Source organism: Quercus suber, unplaced genomic scaffold, assembly GCF_002906115.3.
Source record: "Quercus suber isolate HL8 unplaced genomic scaffold, Cork oak 2.0 scaffold_86, whole genome shotgun sequence".
Taxonomy (NCBI): domain Eukaryota; kingdom Viridiplantae; phylum Streptophyta; class Magnoliopsida; order Fagales; family Fagaceae; genus Quercus; species Quercus suber.
This window is the reverse complement of record NW_027069551.1, coordinates 1,041,272-1,060,154: the sequence shown is the minus strand read 5'-3', so window position 1 is coordinate 1,060,154 and position 18,883 is coordinate 1,041,272. Positions and strand designations below refer to the sequence as shown.

At 32.6% G+C, this 18,883-nt stretch overlaps 1 protein-coding gene across 1 annotated transcript; it reads left to right on the top strand.

The window, feature by feature from the left end:
• Window positions 1–11,989: 11,989 nt before the first annotated feature.
• On the top strand, window positions 11,990–17,839 carry LOC112019802 (leucine-rich repeat receptor-like protein kinase TDR). The gene is made up of 4 exons (XM_065774136.1): window positions 11,990–13,940; window positions 14,249–14,271; window positions 14,603–15,347; window positions 17,191–17,839. Exons 1-4 carry the CDS (start codon window positions 12,209–12,211, stop codon window positions 17,616–17,618), a joined length of 2,928 nt encoding a protein of 975 aa, XP_065630208.1. The 5' UTR covers window positions 11,990–12,208; the 3' UTR covers window positions 17,619–17,839.
• Window positions 17,840–18,883: the final 1,044 nt, after the last annotated feature.

Genomic DNA, 18,883 nt, shown 5'->3' with positions numbered 1-18,883 from the left:
TACCGAATTTGCCTACCACCTTACAAATGGGCCAATAAAAAAAATTGAAAAAATTGGTTGGTGTTGTGAAATTGGGGTAAACTTTTATTGTGACCTTAGTTTTATTGAGCATGATATTATCAAGTAATTAGAAATAAGAAAGATCTCATAAAAGAGATTAGGACTTTATTTTTTAAATGCTATGCTTCCAAGAATTTGAGAAGTGCACTCTAATTACGCAACACATCTTTCATAAATCTAAATATAAAAATTTGAGAGGGGAATTAATTAGATGGTGTATGATTGGAAGGTGTTCATCACTCTCTCCTAAAGAGAGATGGGAAAGGTGAACACATATATATCTTGTTGAGAAGTATTTAGTCTAAATCTTGACTTAGAGGTGTTGTCATCACATGCTCATTTCACTCACCTTCAAACACTAATTATTTTGTTCTCCACTTAGGGATGACCCATATATGAGAAAATTTCAAGTGGGAACAAAATTAGAACACAAGTCTAATAAATAAGAAAGATGAACCTTTATATATATATATGCAATTCATTCATTCATGGCATGGGTGAATGACTGTTAAGTCAAACACTAGGAGTGCAATGCTGCAGTGTTTTCTGCAGAAAGAATTTAAAAGGATCCATTATATGGGTCCCTTTTCCAATCCCACCCAAAACTTTTTCCTTAACCAATCTTGTTCTCAAGTATGTTCATTTTTTTTTCATCATTCTCTTATGGACCCCCATAGCCCCACTCTTTTACTTTCTATTACACCATTGTTGGATCTCTCTGCTTGGTCCTTTTTCTGCTTTGGGCCTTGTTGGTTTCTAACCTTGTTTGCTTTGCACCTCAGATTATATACACATAGGACCTTAATTATTCATGTGTTTATTTGGACACCTGTAGCATGTGAGCAATATCTCAAATATTTTAGTGATTTTTTTCTCCTTGGTTTAAGAATAAAATTCTATAGTGGAATATTAATATGACCAACAATTGGCTATTTATATATGAACAAGATCAAATGGTCAGTTATCAACTTGTACACACTGTCCTTATTAACTAGGTATTTTATCTATGTGGATTTCATTGATTTCATCATGATCAATCGCCAACAAAGTTATTGATATTTTAGTTATAAAAAAAACCTAATTGGATTAAAAGAACCTATTTGCATGTGTTGCTATACGTTGGTAAAAGAAGGAGGTTGCATGGGGTTGGTATAAAGAGACCCAAGTAGGGACTGAGGCTGAGAGTATCATAAAAAATTTAAAAAAAAAAAAATCCGGTAATTGGTTTAGAATTTATTTAAAGTAATGCTGGTATTAGTACCATATATATATCTTAATAAAATGCTATTATTTTATCCAAGAAAAGTTAGTAATTATATATACAATGCATATTCTGAATGCAAATCCTATATTTGCTTAACTGAAGTAAGATAATATATCATAAAAACTTTAATCTATGTATCATTTAGTTGCATTACTTTGTTCTTTCTTTTAAATTTTTAATTGTTTGAGACATATTGTAAATATGAAACATCATTTTTTTTTTCTTTACACTAAAAGATGTTGGAAAGACATGGTTACTTATAAATGATAACCATCACATATTTGCAAATTGAAAATAGGCAAAAAAATTTGTACATTTTCTTGAAAGAATGAATGGCTGAATGCATTTGATATGGAAGTGTCTAAATTACATTGTTCTCCCTTACCCTTTCACTCTTCATTCCGCGTTCACTTTTGTTTATAATCATTGTTCTTTTGTTTTTTATTGTGACCAAAAGTAAGAATTCAATGCAGAATGCTCTGTACCAATGTATAGGGTTTTTTTTTACTGCTACAATAGAAAGTTACTAACACAGACCACTTTTGATTGGTAATAACTTAGAACACCTTTCAATATTTTCATAATGGATAAAGATATGATAGAAAGATGAAGTGTCGTATTATATTTGTAGGACAATCATTGATTAACATCAACGTAAACAACAAAAATTGAGATCCAACGGTCCTATACTGCTAATTCCTTCGTTGAAGGAATATCCTCTTTGATTTAACGGGCAATCTCCTTCAGTTCTTTTCAGTATATTTGAGATCTTAACAAGAAAACAAAGGTTAAAAGAGATATAAAGCTTGATTAAACAACAAAATTGATGATGTCACTGCATGCATGTTAACGCGTTATAGGTGGGGTATGAGAATGACTATTATGTTAAATATGCTAACCAAAATTAATTATTGGTTTAGAGTGATAATTATGCTGAACGATACCAACTAAGATCAAATAACAAAGAAACAAAGATGAATGAAAACATTCTTAGGATTTATAAATCATTAGAAATCATTCTATAGTTCGCTTAGAAAAAAAAATTATGAATTTCTTATAACCTAATTCGTATTTTCTGTTTGTTTAATGCAGACCTCTTTTTAATTTATTTACAGATGGAAATTAATGTAGACCTCTTTGAGCATTGGATTAATTCACAAAAATGTGCAAACCCTTGTAATTTTCTATGATTTAACTTTTAATTAAGCTACTCGAATTTAACTTGATAAAGGGTTGATTGAATAACTCATTACACAAACACATTATTTATTTAATTACCAAATTACTACCCCAATCAACTAATCATTTTGTTCTTGAAAAGATCATTACTCAATATCGGTTTAATCAAAGGTTTGTTCAATATTATCATAACGAGTCCAATTGAACAATTCATTACTGGTCTCCTAGGTACATATACTAACTATCAACAGACCCTAAGATTAAAATAGTTTTACAACTTAGGTGCATTTAGTATTAGAAAGTCTATGCACAAACTGCATTGCATTGTAAAGCCAAACCCACGGGGGATTTGGATTTTTTTTTTTTTTAAGTTAAAGATTATATTGACTAAGATAATCTAAACTTCTTGTGTTAACTCTACTGTGAAGTTCTTAAAATCCTAATTAGAAATGGAAATTTACATTGAATGTTTATGTTCGTGTTTGTGTCGTGTTGGAGTAGGAATATTATTTTTTTTTTTTAAATATGATAGTTTTGCTAAAATAATCACAATCTAAGCTAATTCTCACATGTCTAACTAACTTTTAATTCAATGCATGGCTAAAATAGTGTTGGCAAGTTTTGTGTCAAAGTTTCAAATTTACTTGCATTGATTTCCATGTTACTTCTTCATTTGAGTATAAATAAATTGAGTAATCAAGGAAGAAGAATTGAAAGAAAAGATTGAAGTTGATGTTGTGAAGATCTCGGTTGAGCGAAGTCCGAAGTGCTAAGTGAGCTATCAAACGAGTGAATTAAATTAAGTCACTGAGAAGCTTGCTCAACACTTGCCTATCACCTCGGTCGAGCAAGCTACCCAGAAACTTGCCATATTAGAATTTCGAAGTCGAAGAGTAGTCATCCAACCTTTGATTTGTACTCACTATAAGAACAAAAACTAAACATTAATCCCTATAGAATGAAGGTAGAAGTTCTTGTAACCTTAAAGAGAAATTTTCATATTCTCACATACCTTTATCATGTCCCATTGAACATCATCAAGAGGAGGATTTTGCCCAAACACTAATGTGGCATTTGGTGCGAAGGAATCCAAATACTCTTAGCACCTAGATTCCTAGGAATGTGATTCCTTACAATCTGAATACCTAGAAATGTGGCTATTCCTATGTTTGTTTTCATTGGGAATCTCTTAAAATTCTTAGGAATGTAAGATGATAGTATTTGGTTTATTTCTAGGAATCTTAAATGAATTATTTATTTTTCTCATTTTATCCTTAAATTTAAATGTGAACTATCAAGTCCTTTAAAAAAAAATATTCCTCTAAATAAATAATGAAAAACAAAATATAAACTATTAATAATTTGTTGAGCAACACACACAACAACAAAAGTGAATACTTGGCAATAATAAATGGTCCCCTTCAAACTTTTTTTTTTTTCCATACGTGAAATTTAAATGAAACTTTGTTAAAGAATATATCAATATTGTTGTCTATCCTATTTATGTTATTTTGGAAGTGAAAGATATTGATGATTTGTTTTATATTTTATCTTAATTGCTTAGATGATAAGGAAAAATTGATAAAATTGTCAATTTATAAAAATACAATTTCCTTTAAGTTTGAGAATCTGGATACCTATCTATTTTAAAGGGAATCAACATTCCTATTGAGATGGGTTTAAAAGGGGGAATTCAGATTCCCCTGGCATCTGATTCCCTGGCGTAATTTGCAACCAAATATGGAAATCTTTAAATATTCATGAGAATCCTAAAACATTACCCCATACCAAACGCCACAAAGGGTTTCCTTAAGTGTTTTGGTTTGCTGAAAACGATAGAGACAAGCTTAAATCCTTAGGTGGCGTTTGGTACAGAAGAATCCACATTACTCTTGACATCTAGATTCCTAGAAATCACATTTCTAAGAATGTAGCTATTCCTATGTTTGGTTTCGATTCCTAGGAATGTGAGATAATAATGTTTAATTTATTCCTAGGAATCTTAAATGAATTATTTATTTTTCCCATTCTATCCTTAGATTTGAATGTGAACTACCAAGTCATTTAAAAAAAAAAAAATCTTCCTCTAAATAAATAATGAAAAACCAAATATAAACTATTAATTATGACAAATTCATTAAAATTATTTATTTTCCATGAAAATAAATCCATTAATAATTTGTTCAGCAACACACACACAACAGCAAAAGTGAACACCTGGCAATAATGGAGAGTCCCCTTCAAACCTTTTTTTTTTCACATGTAAAACCTAAATAAAACTTTGTTAAAGAATATATCAACAAAGTTGTCTATCCTATTTAGTTATTTTAGCAGGAAAAGAAAAAAACAAGGGAAAAGATATTGATGATTTGTTTTATATTTTATCTTAATTGCTTAAATGATAAGGAAAAAGGGTTAAAATTGTCAATTTATAAAAAATACAATTTTCTTTAAGTTTGGGAATCTGGACCCACCTGTTTTAAAGGGAATCCACATTCCTACTGAGAGGGGTTTAAGGGGGGAATCCAAATTCCCCTGGCATCTGATTTCCTGGCGTGATTTGCAACCAAACATGAGAATTTTTAAACATTACTAAGAATCCTAAAACATTACCCTATACCAAACGCCACATTAGAGTCTTTGAAGTGTTTGAGTGATCAAAATTGCGGTCAGTGTCATGACTTGCATTTAGAGACTATGAAGAGATAAACAACTAGTACAATTTGTTGCTAGCACGAGCTAGAGACTCGAGACTCAAGTACATCTACATTACAATGCTTAGGGTTTTGTGAATCATTATGTATAGTAACTATCTTCCTAGTGGATTTTGTTTACTAGACTAGAGAGCTTTGGTCCATGATGGGTTTGTGTTTATCTCCATAATCACATCTCATCTCTATGTGTGTGCTTTGTTATTTATTTATTTATTTTTAATCATCCATCAATCTTGCAAACTGAATTGGATTAATTTGAACAATTGATTTAATTGGGTTAATTAAAATCAGTAGTAAGCTATACTATAAGTCAAAACATAGCTAACACAAAGTACAGTAAAGGTAAAAATCATAAACTCTAGAGAAACTAATGTTACGTTTGGTACATGTGTTTAAACAACAATTTTCAATTTTTTTGAAAATACATGTGTGAGAAAAAATGTGTGAAAATACGTGTAATTTTGTTTAAAAACTGAAAACGTATGTTTAAATATATATACCAAACAGGCCCTAAATGTTTCACATTATTAGTTTCTCAACAAAAAAAAAAAAAAATGCTTCACATTATTTTACACACCATTTTTTTTTTTTTTTTTTTTTTTGGTGTTGTGTTGTGGTGGACTCCAAAACAGATGAATGAGATTTTTTAATGTTGGAGCATGTGAAAGGAAAATGTTAAAATTATTGCAAACTTTACCATAAAAGTTTAAAAAAACAAAACAAAAATTGTGATTGATATGGTACTGGTACCATTGGTCCATTTCAATAAAAAATGAAATGAGCATTTGACATGTTTTTTTTTTATAGTCGATGACCCAATAGCTAATAAAACTTATATATGGTAAAATGTAGAAATAGTTGGTAAAATAGTGGGCATGGAGATAGGTAAGAGTTTTGGTCGTTCAGAAAACTACGTGGGTTTTAGCGTGGGGGCTGTGTAATCATGCAAATTGCAAAGGTGGTAGGGTCAACCCCGTCACGCGAGCTCTTTATAGTCTTTAGCATGAATGCGTGACCAGGCACGTGCCTAACCTAACCCAAGTAAATGCCAAAAACCAAACTACTACTTTTTTTTATTTTTATTTTTATTTTACAATGACTACACATACAATCAAGTGAAACTGTCTGTGTGTGACTGTGAGAGAGTGAATGTAATTCATTGGGAGTGACAAAGTAAATTGTGGGCCCCAATATACCACTCCTTCCCACATGGGGCCCACCAAGCAGGCCTGGCCCTTTTTTGTTTTTGCCTCTGCGGTTAAAAAAGAGAGAGTTACTCAGGGCCTGCCTGGCCTTTGTGTTGTGCTTGTCCCATATGTATTTTTTGCAGTACGTGTCTTTGAAATATTGGGTACTTTTGGTTATTCTAAAAATCATTGACTATACATTACCTACGGTATACCAAGATATATGATAATGATCTATGGTCTTTTTTGTTACAAGTTCTTTTGCTTTTTTTTTTTTCTTTTTTTTTTGTGTTTTTGTTTTTCTATGTTTCGATTTTTAGACCAGATTATGCCTCAAGATTAATTTATATCTAATCCTAGTCATGTTTAGAAATTGATAATAATAATAAAAAAATATTTTAGTCGTGTTTAAGATTTTGTCTATTATATATGTCCTTTTAACTTTGTTCTAGGACCCCATTGGCTTTTTTTTTGTTTTTTTTTTGTTTTAGGTGAAGCCCTTGGAAGAAGAATAAAGGTGAATTTAAAATTTAAATCACATTGCAATTCTGAATTTGCAAAACGTGTGTGTATATATCCAAACAAATTATATGTTTGAATATAAATCTTGACATGTATAAGGTTTCTCAAAAAAAAAAAAAAAATCTTGACATGTATAACAGGTTGATAATTGTTAAGATGTTTCTACTTAAAAGCATGAACTAGATTTCAGAACCCAAATTCAAATTTAAGGTAGCCAACTAATTATGTTGTGGCTTCTAAAACTTTAACATTAACAAAAAGAAAAGGACCAACATGGACCCAAAAGAAGGGATGATTTTAAGGTGGTCTCTTTTCTTGTTAGTAATATTAAAGTTCACCCTAGTTTGATCTAATTACTGGATGAAATATAAGTGTTTCTTGTGAATTATCAATCATTGGGGAGCCAAGTATAGTTACAAGGAAGCAAATAGGTCCATTGATGCTTTGATAGCCTTGGAAAGATTTTAAGTGAAGGAATTCTCTTTGTATTGTATACTTCACCTTAGTTCAAAGATTACGATTTGTATCTAACTTTATTTAGTTTATATAAAAAATTTTATTATCAAAATAGTCAAAAGTTTTATAACTCAATTAAAATTTTTTAATATTTCTGACAGAGACATTTAAAGCATAAATCTCTCGCTCTAACAAGGATGTATCAAAATCAAAAGCTTTGCTTATAAGAAAATCTTGACTATTCCACACGAGCTCTAGAGGAAATTGGCTGAAAAAAGGAATAAGCGGAATTCCCATAATGCCCTCACAGAAGGCGACTAGACATACCGCATACGTGTTCTTCCTTCTAACACTGAAGAAAAACACTTTAATTCTGATTTTATTCTTTGATGTTCTTTTTGTTCCCTTTTTCTTTTAGTTGTTTTTTAAAATATTTATTATTCATATTTTATATTAAACAAATAATGTTTTTAACTTATTATTCATCTTTTTATGGTTCTTAGAGATCTCTAACTACGAAACTGTCCCTCTCACTGTAAGAACACCCACGTGTTAATTTGGCTGGACATACAGAAAATCCATAACATAACTTGAAGGTTCATTAAGTTCTTTGGTTTGTACTTTTCTTCTTAATAGTCCTCTGATCGTGATGGTTCTTCAGTTTATCTTTTGTCCTCTTGAGAACAAACTCTGAGATCCACCGACTATTGACTAATAAGAGATCAAAATTTATGGTCACCTGTCCTACAAAATAATTTCTTAATCAACGAAGTTTGGGTCACTCTGCAAGGTCATTTTTCATTGGCAAAATTTGGCATGACATGTCCCCAATTGACAGAACTGAAACTGCAAAAAAAAGATAGCCAATTTTGTTGCATTTAACTATTTAAGATGTTAGAGCCAACTATCTTTCTTCTAAAAAAGATGTAAGAGACTTGTTCAAAAAAAAAAAAAAAAAAAAAAAAAACTAAACTAAAATGGTTATAATAAAAATAAACTAAAATGTAAGAGCCACATTCTCTTCTTTTTAAGAAAAGAAATATTCTCTCTAATGGTTATAATAAATAATATTTTTTTTTGAAACAACAATAAATAATATTTGAAGTGGGGTTCAAATTATATTCCAATAATAATGATATTTATTTAAAGTTCAAATCTATTGTCTTATTTTTTCTGCTCCATTTTATATTCCACTAATAAATATTTATCACATGTTCATCTAATTAATTAAATACTATCATTATTGGCTTATTAATACTACAATTATTAATTAATAGTAGTATTTAATTAATTAGGTAAACACGTGACAAGTATTTATCAGTGGAATATAGAGTAGAGCAAGAAAAGTGAGACAAAAGTTTTGGACTCATTTATCTGTAATACCTCATGTCTATAATTAGAACTTAGAACCCCACCTCCTCTTCCATTATTTATCTATTTTGTAGTAATAAAAACAACAACAAATAATAATTGAAAGAATAAGCAATCTACTAAAAAAAATTTATAAGCAATTGAAACGAACTTACGTGCATTGAAATTATTGATTTGGCTCATTAAAAACGCATTTTGAAAAAAACATCATAATTAACATGCATCAAAATCCTTTCTATTTGTCTTAAAATTGAGATTTGAAAAGATCAATTTCATGTTTCAGATATAGTTTCAATGAATTCAAAAATATATAAAATATCACGTCATTTAAAATTTTATTCTACGAAATAATAAATTGATATATAATTTTAAACGATACTACGATTTATTCATTTTTAGATCTTTTAACTATGAAATTCTTATCATGCAATTGATCTCTATATTTCAAAACAAATGGAGAAAATTACTTTTTACCATTACCATTTTATTCATCATTTGTTGTCATGACCATCATCACCTCCACATACTTAAAACATGATTACCAACATGACAATACCACATAATTATCCAATAAGCTCATAGCTTCAAAATTAGGATACTTGTATAATTAGCAATACAAAAATCATTCTATAGGCAATTGATGCTCTTCCACAATCCCACCGTTGTTGGTGTAACAACAGTTGCGTGTAACTTTAGTTTGGTTTATTTGGGAAACTTACTTTAACTTATCCATATATACAGTGTTTCAAAACTTCACATTTACATGTAAAAATTCAAATCAATAATTTAGGTAGAGGTACCAAACTACCAATTAGATGAATTCATTTCACACTTATTATGTGGATCCGTTTTGTTAGGCTTTTTAAGAATTTAAAAGAGTGTTTTTAAAATTCAAAACTCTGTTTTACCACCACAATTCCTCATATATAACTTTTTTACAAACGTTCAATTTAAACTTAAAACATAATTTTTCAACATATTATACAAATGCACCTGTTATATTCATATCAATCCCTCCCTACAATATTATCTCTATGGATAATTACAATTATAATATTGGTAACAGAAGTGAATACATAGGAAATAGCATGAATAATATTGTAGATAGGCAAAAGATGTCCGATGGAAGCTAGTGCATAAAAAACCAAGATTTAAGTGAATAATAAAATGAGCAAAGATGATTGTGTTTGAAGCGTTATTCTTATCTGATATATACTTTAGTAACACTTAATGATACAAAGTAGATGTCCATCATTGTAAACCTTTACTGAAGTCAAACTGAGCAGAAAAGCAACAACGATTAGTATATTCTCAGTATAATATTAGTGTAATGTAGATGTAAACCATAAAAAATGAACTTATCTTAGTTGGTGAATTTAATAATTTTTTTTTTTTTTTTTTACCACTGACACTTTAATTATTGTAGAGAATTTAAGAATTTTCTTGAAATTCAAACATCCGCGCCAACATCTTGAAGCTGTGTACTCCAAGAAGCATAATCACAGAGCGACAGGCCTGCTTGACACAGGTTGTGACAAGCCACTCATATGACTGGCCATTTTTGTTTTCTTGTTTCCTCTCCTTTTTTTTCCTTTTCCTTTTTCTTTTACGAAATCTTTGTTTTTAATGATCCTGATTCTAAAAATCTTAAAGTTCTACAATATCCTAGAATAACTTACACATTATACCCTCCCTCTTCAATCAATATCAGAATTGGTTAACCTTAACAAAAGAATATACTCGGGGTGACTTAATATTCTTCAAGAATTATCTTTATTTTATATGGGTGATTGACCACCGCAATCTAATATATAACCTTTCTTTCTCTTGATATATAATTGGAGTTATAGGAATATAGGAGGGTGATAGGGGTTTTAATATTTTATCCAAGCAAAAATAAATTTAGCAAAAATACTATTGATTTAAAATTTATTTACTAAATGTTTTTGTCTCTATAGTTTTAAATGAGAACTATCATTTCATGAAATCTCAAAAAAAAAAAAAATTTTGAGAGAGTTTCAACTTATAGCTTCCACTCCTAATAATAATTTTTTATTATCAGATCAATACACTAATAAGTTTTTGGTGTAGGCGAAGATTGAACCTCAAATCTCTTATACAACTATCAGAAACTTTATCAGTTAAGCTAACTAGAACCCATAAAATCTCAAAATTAAGTGTTATTAAGATACTTATCAACTTTTGTTAGTTACTTTTAGTTTTCTTACCAATGTATGTAATGGAATAATGACATAATTTGTATCAATAAAATTTGAAGATTTATCACAAGAGAGAACCCATGAAGTGAATTCTTTAAATTAATAGAACGGACATAAATTCTCCTATTTATATTCCTTATTAATTTCTTAATTTTTTTTTCTTTTAGTAATTCATTCTTTCATATTTGGAATAATTACTTAGTAAAACATTTAATATGACACAAAATTTGGTACTTTTTTTTTTTTTTAGAAAAAAAAATTGGTACTTGGAACATGGTAGTCCGCCAATTAAGTCAATTCTTCAAACATAAAAAAATAAAAATAAAAATAAAAATGGTCCCAATAATATTATTGTTTATACCCATATCAATGATTTGTAAAAACAGGAAACTGGCGCGGATTAGATCCACCTAAATCGGGTGGAAATGCCAAAATTAAGAGAGTGGTCCAAATACTTACTTTCATCTGAAAATTCTTTGTGACTTGAAAAAATAAAATAAAATAAAGGTGGAAAATAAATAGATAGAGAACAAGTTATTTAAATAAGGGGTCGGGGAATATGGTGGGAAATTGAAATGACTTTCTCGGATCCTGTGACAGACATTGACACTGTTGGACATATTTTTATCAATTTGATAGCCTGAGATCAAGGAAACAAGGAATGATGAAAAGTAGATGCAAAAGAAAAGGAAAAAAAGAATTCCAAGAAAAACCAAAAGTATATTGGGCTATCAGACAAAGGTATAATACAGAAGATGAAGTGAGAGAAACAAGGGAAAAAGAAAGAAAAAGAGAGTTATAGATAGAGATGGATATAGAAATAGGAAAACAGTCCTATTCTTAACAGTATAGGTATAATAATATTTTTTTTTTTGCAACAATATAGGTATAATAATATTAGAAGAAGAAGAATAATAATGCAAATAACATAAAAGAGAGACAAAGACAGTGCTATTCTTATCGGTATAGGGATATTTGAAGACTAAAAAACAAGTACTACTAGCTACTGCAAGTGGTAGTAGTTACTCTCTCTCTCTCTCTTTTTTACTTCATGGCCACCACCAACAAAACCCACTGAAGCAAAAAAAACATAATCATCATCATGAAACACCCTCTGCACCCAGCACTCCAAAAAAGAGCTTCTCTTTCTCATCAAAACCTCACTTCCCTTAAATCTACCACTCTCAACACAGCTCACTTCTCAACCCCAACACCACCACCACCACCACCACAACCATGAAAGTCCCACTCTTTTTCTCTCTAACATTCACATTGACACTCACTTCCATAGCTCTCTCCGCCCCATCGCCGCCGCTGCCGCCACCGCTCCAACTCGTCTCTCTCCTCTCTCTCAAGTCCAAGCTCAAGGACCCGCTCAACACGTTCCAAGACTGGAACCCGAACACCAATTTCCAAGACCCAATTTGGTGCACCTGGTCAGGAATCAAATGCCACCCGAACTCGCCGCGGATCAACACGCTAGACCTCTCTCGCCGAAACCTTTCCGGCACAATCCCACCCGAAATCCGATACTTGACAACCTTAACCCGCTTGAACCTCAGCCGAAACAACCTCGACGGACCGTTCCCAGAATCCATTTTCGAACTCCACAACCTCAGATTCCTCGACATCAGCCATAACAACTTCAACTCCACCTTCCCATTTGGGATTTCAAAGCTAAGTTTCCTACGTGGTTTCAACTCTTATAGTAACAGCTTCACCGGTCCGCTCCCAGAAGACATAACAAACCTTAAATTCCTCGAAGAACTTAACCTCGGCGGAAGCTACTTCCAAGGTACAATCCCAGAGACCTACGGCAATTTTCCGCGGTTGAAGATTTTGTATTTAGCTGGGAATTTTTTGAACGGTACGATACCGTTTCAATTGGGCTCTTTGACTCAGCTCCAACGCTTGGAAATCGGGTACAACCAGTTATCGGGTCCATTGCCTATAGAAATCGCTAAGCTATTCAATCTCACATACTTGGACATTTCTTCTGGTAATGTATCGGGCACTCTTGCACCCGAAATCGGAAACTTAACCAAGCTGGAAGGGTTGTTGCTGTTCAAGAATCAGATTTCGGGCGAAATACCGGAAAGTTTGGGGAACTTGAAGGCTTTGAAGGCTTTGGACTTGTCCGATAACCGAATTTCGGGGCCGATTCCTTCCGAGTTAGCGAATTTGAAGGAACTCACACAGCTGAGCCTGATGAATAACTATCTTATCGGCGAAGTACCGGAAAAAATCGGGGATTTACCGAACCTCGAAATGTTCAAACTATGGAACAACTCGCTAAACGGCACTTTGCCTCACTGGTTGGGATCAAACGGCAAGCTACAGTGGATGGACGTGTCGTCGAACTCAATCACCGGTCCGATACCTCCAAATCTCTGTCTCGGAAACAAGCTCTTCAAGCTCATTCTCTTTGATAACCAACTTGTCGGCGAGTTACCGAAATCGTTAACCGCTTGTACTTCTTTGGTTCGGTTTCGGATCCAAAACAACCGGCTCAACGGTTCAATTCCTCACGGTTTCGGATCCTCACCGAACGTAACGTACATGGACTTGAGCAATAACAATTTTTCGGGTCCGATTCCTGAAGATCTCGGCAATGCAGTGAAGTTGCAGTATTTGAATATCTCGGAGAACCAATTCGACGCCGTTTTGCCTGATAATCTATGGAACGCGACGAATTTGAATATCTTTTCGGCCGGTTCGGCGAAACTTATCGGAAAAATACCGGACTTTTTGAGTGGTTGTCCGAGTCTGTACAAGCTTGAGCTACAGGGCAATTCTCTCAACGGTTCGATTCCTTGGGATATCGGACACTGCGAAAAGCTCATTTCTTTGAATCTCAGCCGAAATTCACTGACTGGGATTATTCCATGGGAGATCTCCACCATTCCTTCCATCACAGATGTTGATCTCTCTCACAATTATCTCACTGGCACCATTCCTTCAAATTTCGGTAAACCTCTACAAAATCTTTAATCTTAGCTTTATTTTAAATTATCTTAAACTATTATACACACATTTTTTGAACTGAAATTGTGATTTAAAACATGAGCATGTTTTCACTCACATTTTCATTTCAAAAAATGAATGTGAAACAAGGTGTGTATAATAGACTGTCGCATTTTTTTGAACCGGAACCGTGAGTTGAAACATGATTTTAGTTTATCGTGTTTCGACTCACAATTTCAGTAAAAAAATAATGTATGACAAGGTGTGGATAATAAACTGTTCTATCTTGTTCTATCTTGTTATGCTTAACAGTTGTTTTCACTTTCAAATATGAGGTTTAGATTTTTCAATATGGTTCACACTTTTGAATTCGGAACTGAACGGTTGAAAATGCATACACAAATCACAATAAACACACCACCATGCACTGTAATATTAATTATTAGCCTGTATAAAAAAATATTAGTAATCATTAGCCAATTTGAAAAAAAAAAAAAGAAGAAAAACAAGGGTCAAATATCAACAACAAAATAAACCGAAAGTGTCCAACAATGGATCTTAATGATTTTGGGATATCCATATTTTTCAAATGCTAAGATTTTTTTTTTTTTTTTTTTTAATAATAACATTTTTGTTTTTGTCTTAATTGTAATTAACAGGTAAAAGCAACAGCCAAAACGCACAGCAGGAGCGATCGTGTGGATCATAGCATTGGCGTTTGGGATAGGCTTGTTTGTGTTAGCAGCTGGGACCCGTTGTTTCCACGCAAATTACAGCCGTCGATTTAGCAATGGGAGCAACAACGACCGTGAGATCGTCGGACCGTGGAGATTGACTGCATTTCAGAGGCTGAATTTCACGGCTGATGATGTGTTGGAGTGTTTGGATGCAACTGATAAGATACTCGGGATGGGGTCCACGGGGACCGTTTACAAGGCTGAGATGCCAGGTGGCGAGATTATAGCGGTGAAGAAGTTGTGGGGCAAACACAAGGTTGAAAATGTGAGAAAAAGGAGAGGTGTGTTGGCTGAGGTGGATGTGTTGGGGAACGTGAGGCATAGAAACATAGTGAGATTGTTAGGGTGTTGTAGCAATAGGGAGTGTACCATGTTGCTTTATGAGTACATGCCTAATGGGAATTTGGATGATTTGTTGCATGCAAAAAATAAAGGTGAGAATTTAGTGGCTGATTGGGTTACAAGGTACAAGATTGCATTAGGCGTGGCTCAAGGGATTTGTTATCTTCACCATGATTGTGACCCTGTGATCGTGCACCGTGATCTTAAGCCTAGTAATATTTTGTTGGATGGTGAGATGGAGGCCAGGGTGGCGGATTTTGGTGTGGCTAAGTTGATCCAGAGCGACGAGTCCATGTCGGTGATTGCCGGGTCTTATGGATACATTGCACCAGGTGAGTTTTTCTGTTAAATTTTGAATACAACTTAGATTTTGTACTTTATTGCACTAGATTTGATACGATTGATGCGTACATGTGTTGAAAATTTGCTACGCGTTTGTTTCTATGTAGTAAAATCTACATGAGTATTTAAAACACGAGTAATGCTAGTACCAATGAAATTAACACAACTCGTCACATGCTAAATTATAATTGGAGAAGGTGTGTTCTCATATGGCCCACTAATACACTTTCATCAAACAAAACTCACCTTATGACAAATTATAATACAAAATTGTGTCAATTTTAGTGGTAGTAGCATTACTCTTAAAACAAGTATCATAACAAGCCAGATACTACTAATGTTAACAGTGTCTTTTCGTTGTTTCTTTTGTTGGATGACGAAAGCTTGCTAGTTGCTATTGTGCGCCAAGGGTGCATGGGATGTTGACTTTTGACTTTTGTGTACATTAATGAATTAGGGTTGATAATTCTTAATTACTGCTGGTGTGAATATATATATATATATATATTTTTTTTTTTTTCTTTGTGTGGTGGGTTTGTTGTTTTCAGAATGTTTGCTTAGTTCTTTTTGTTGGGTGACGAAATAACTGGCTAACTGGCATGCACAATAGCATGTCAAAGTGTCAACTCTGTCTATGTCATTCATAGGATTCGATGTTAAAGTGTGAGTAAAGATAAGGAGAATGTTACGTCTAGAAGTGAATGTGATAAGTGAAATAGAGATTGAGACACAAAGAAAGTAAGTTGTGTCTCCCAACTATTTTTGATTGCACTAGTTCACACACCAAGAAAAAAGAAAAAAGAAAAAACCCATTCTTGATTGTGTGTGTATATATATATATATCCAGAGTTCAATTATTTAAAAAACAAATATCTTTTTGGTTATTATTGGATTAGACTAGTGCCCATTTCTTGTCTGTCTTTCCTAGTGGTTCAGGCCCTCAAATACTCAACAGAGGTGACTCAAGGTCCTCTCCTTGTTTTCTTTTAGCTCCATAAAGTCAAAGTTTCTCTACGCTTATTGTAAATCTGACCTTTTTCTTTTAGATGGATTACCCAAATCGTGAAGGTTAATCCTATACACTTTTTTTTTTGGCTGTAACACTTTCGGTTTCTTTTGTTTGTTTTTGGTTTGTTTTTGTTGCTGAATGCTGATACACACCTCCTTTATAGGCCAAGTTAGTCCAAAATGTAATCCAGTGAGTGAGTGACCCTTATTTTTCTCTATCATATTGTGGTTAATAGCTAATACTACAGTGCATGGCTGTGTGTTAAAGCTTTGTTTAATGCTAATTCTGATTGTGGTGCACAATTTGTATTGGCCTGTAGCTGTAAGCCTCTCTTTTTTTACTATTTCTTTATACAGACGCAGAGATTGAATTTTCTTCTTCTCTGAACTGTTTTCATGGCGCACTATTGCGCGTGGTGTGTGTCACTTTTTCTTTTTGTTTTATTTCCACTTTTTCTTTTTCACAAGTCGTTTTTGGAAGGGTTTCCTCATAATTACTATACCCCACATAGAATTTTGTCTAATCTTGACTTGACCCGAATATCGTAGCAAATATTCACAAGTCAAAGTATCAACGTTTCCTTAACACACAAATAATGCATTTGGACGTATTAATAGTTTAATACTTGATGAAGTGATAAGTTATTATTAGTAATTTTCATATAACTTCATTATTGACATTATTTTATTATCTATTAATCTTAAGTCTTTAACTTATTATCCTAATATTGTAAAAAATATTGTATCTATAAATTTATTGATTTGGATATTAAGTACTTTATAGTTTAGCTTAATTATTAAACTAACAATTTTTTTTTCTTGCAGAATATGCTTATACACTTCAAGTTGATGAAAAGAGTGATATATATAGTTATGGAGTGGTGTTGATGGAGGTTTTAAGTGGGAAAAGATCTGTGGATGCTGAATTTGGTGATGGGAATAGCATTGTGGATTGGGTGAGATCTAAGATAAAGACTAAGGAAGGTGTAATTGACATTTTGGACAAAAATGCTGGGGCAGCTTGTTCACCAGTCAGGGAGGAGATGATGCAAATGCTTAGAATTGCATTGCTTTGTACAAGTCGTAACCCCGCAGACCGGCCTTCCATGAGGGATGTTGTGTTGATGCTGCAAGAAGCTAAGCCAAAGAGGAAATTGCCTGAGAGGGTGGGCGGTGGCGGTCGAGATAATGTTATTAGTTGTGGTGGTGGTGGTGAAATTCCTATGGCTGAAAAACCAGTGGTTGAATGTTAATATATGACTAATTTTACTTGGTTTTCCTTTTCTTTTTCTTTTTTGTTACTTTTAAAATTGTGGGGGGATTGGTATAGGAGAAGTGATTTTTCTTTATTTTTTTGGCTTTCAATGTTCATGTTTTCTTACTCTACTTGCTACAATATTGTTATAATTATAACTTTCTGTGTGTTCGAGCTTATAATTAATATCAAGGGTGTAAAGACTTTAAGTGATGGTTACCATGGACTAATGTATGTACCAAATGTAAGAAGATTTAAAGCATTAGAAGCACCATTTGAATAGTGAAAGTAGCAAGTGAATTACACACACACATATATATATATATATATATCTGGAGGACTGGCCGTACCCTGCACTAGCTATAGATTGAAGTCACTTTACGTTCTTGTACTCTATCCTTGTTACAAAACAATGACAAATTTAAATTTCCTATCAAACTAATATGCGAAAGTGAAAGGGATGAAGAAGAAACAACAAGAGTCTGAGGAAAATAACAAAAAGTAGTACATATTTTAACATCACTAGATGCTGTGAGGCTCTACTAGGACAAAATTTAAGTATAGTACTTTAGTTACTATTTCTTAGGTTCTTTATTTAAAATTCAACTATATAATTACTTAACTAAAAAATACACTTCCATTCTATGAGAAAAAATTCATATGACAGAATATTAAAATGAGAATTTAAGAAACAACACCTAAGTATTGTACCTACGTCTTGCTCTAATAATCCTATTTCCATTATTGTTAAAAATTAGAGTATGCAAGCCATTGTTCCAATTATTTTTATAGTGGTCATTCATTCCTGATCGACGTGCATGTTTTACTCGTACTTCTAGAAAGTATGCTGCAAAATTAAAGGACAATCCTTTAAAGTTCCTACAACCCTCTATGGAAAATCAAATAAGTACCCACAGGTAATTTTATTTATACATATGAACTGGTGTGATTTGTTCAAATGATTTGATGAATTACGCAGTTTAATACACGTGAGTGGTCTCATATTCATTATGATAGATCCTGAAAAATCAGTGGGCTGAAAATCTCGGGCATTGGTGATCTTGAGGCTGAGTCCTGAAAAAGCAAATGTAGAATCAGAGGAGACCAGTGGAGGCCGGCCCAGAATTCTCCGATAGTAAAGTCAGTGGTTATTTCAAGCCAAAAGGAAGTATTTCTAAAGTTCTTCTTTTTTGTAGAAATGTTTCTCATACCTTACTTCTTCATTTGGGAATACTTATATAGTATTCGTGAAACGATTACTTG

Bases quoted from the DNA above. Each gene is read 5' to 3' on its own strand.
- LOC112019802 (XM_065774136.1), top strand. From the start codon at position 12,209: ATGAAAGTCCCACTCTTTTTCTCTCTAACATTCACATTGACACTCACT. The intron at 14,272-14,602 runs GTTTAGATTTTT...AACAGGTAAAAG, and splicing joins TTTTCACTTTCAAATATGAG to CAACAGCCAAAACGCACAGC. The intron at 15,348-17,190 runs GTGAGTTTTTCT...TTTTTCTTGCAG, and splicing joins TTATGGATACATTGCACCAG to AATATGCTTATACACTTCAA.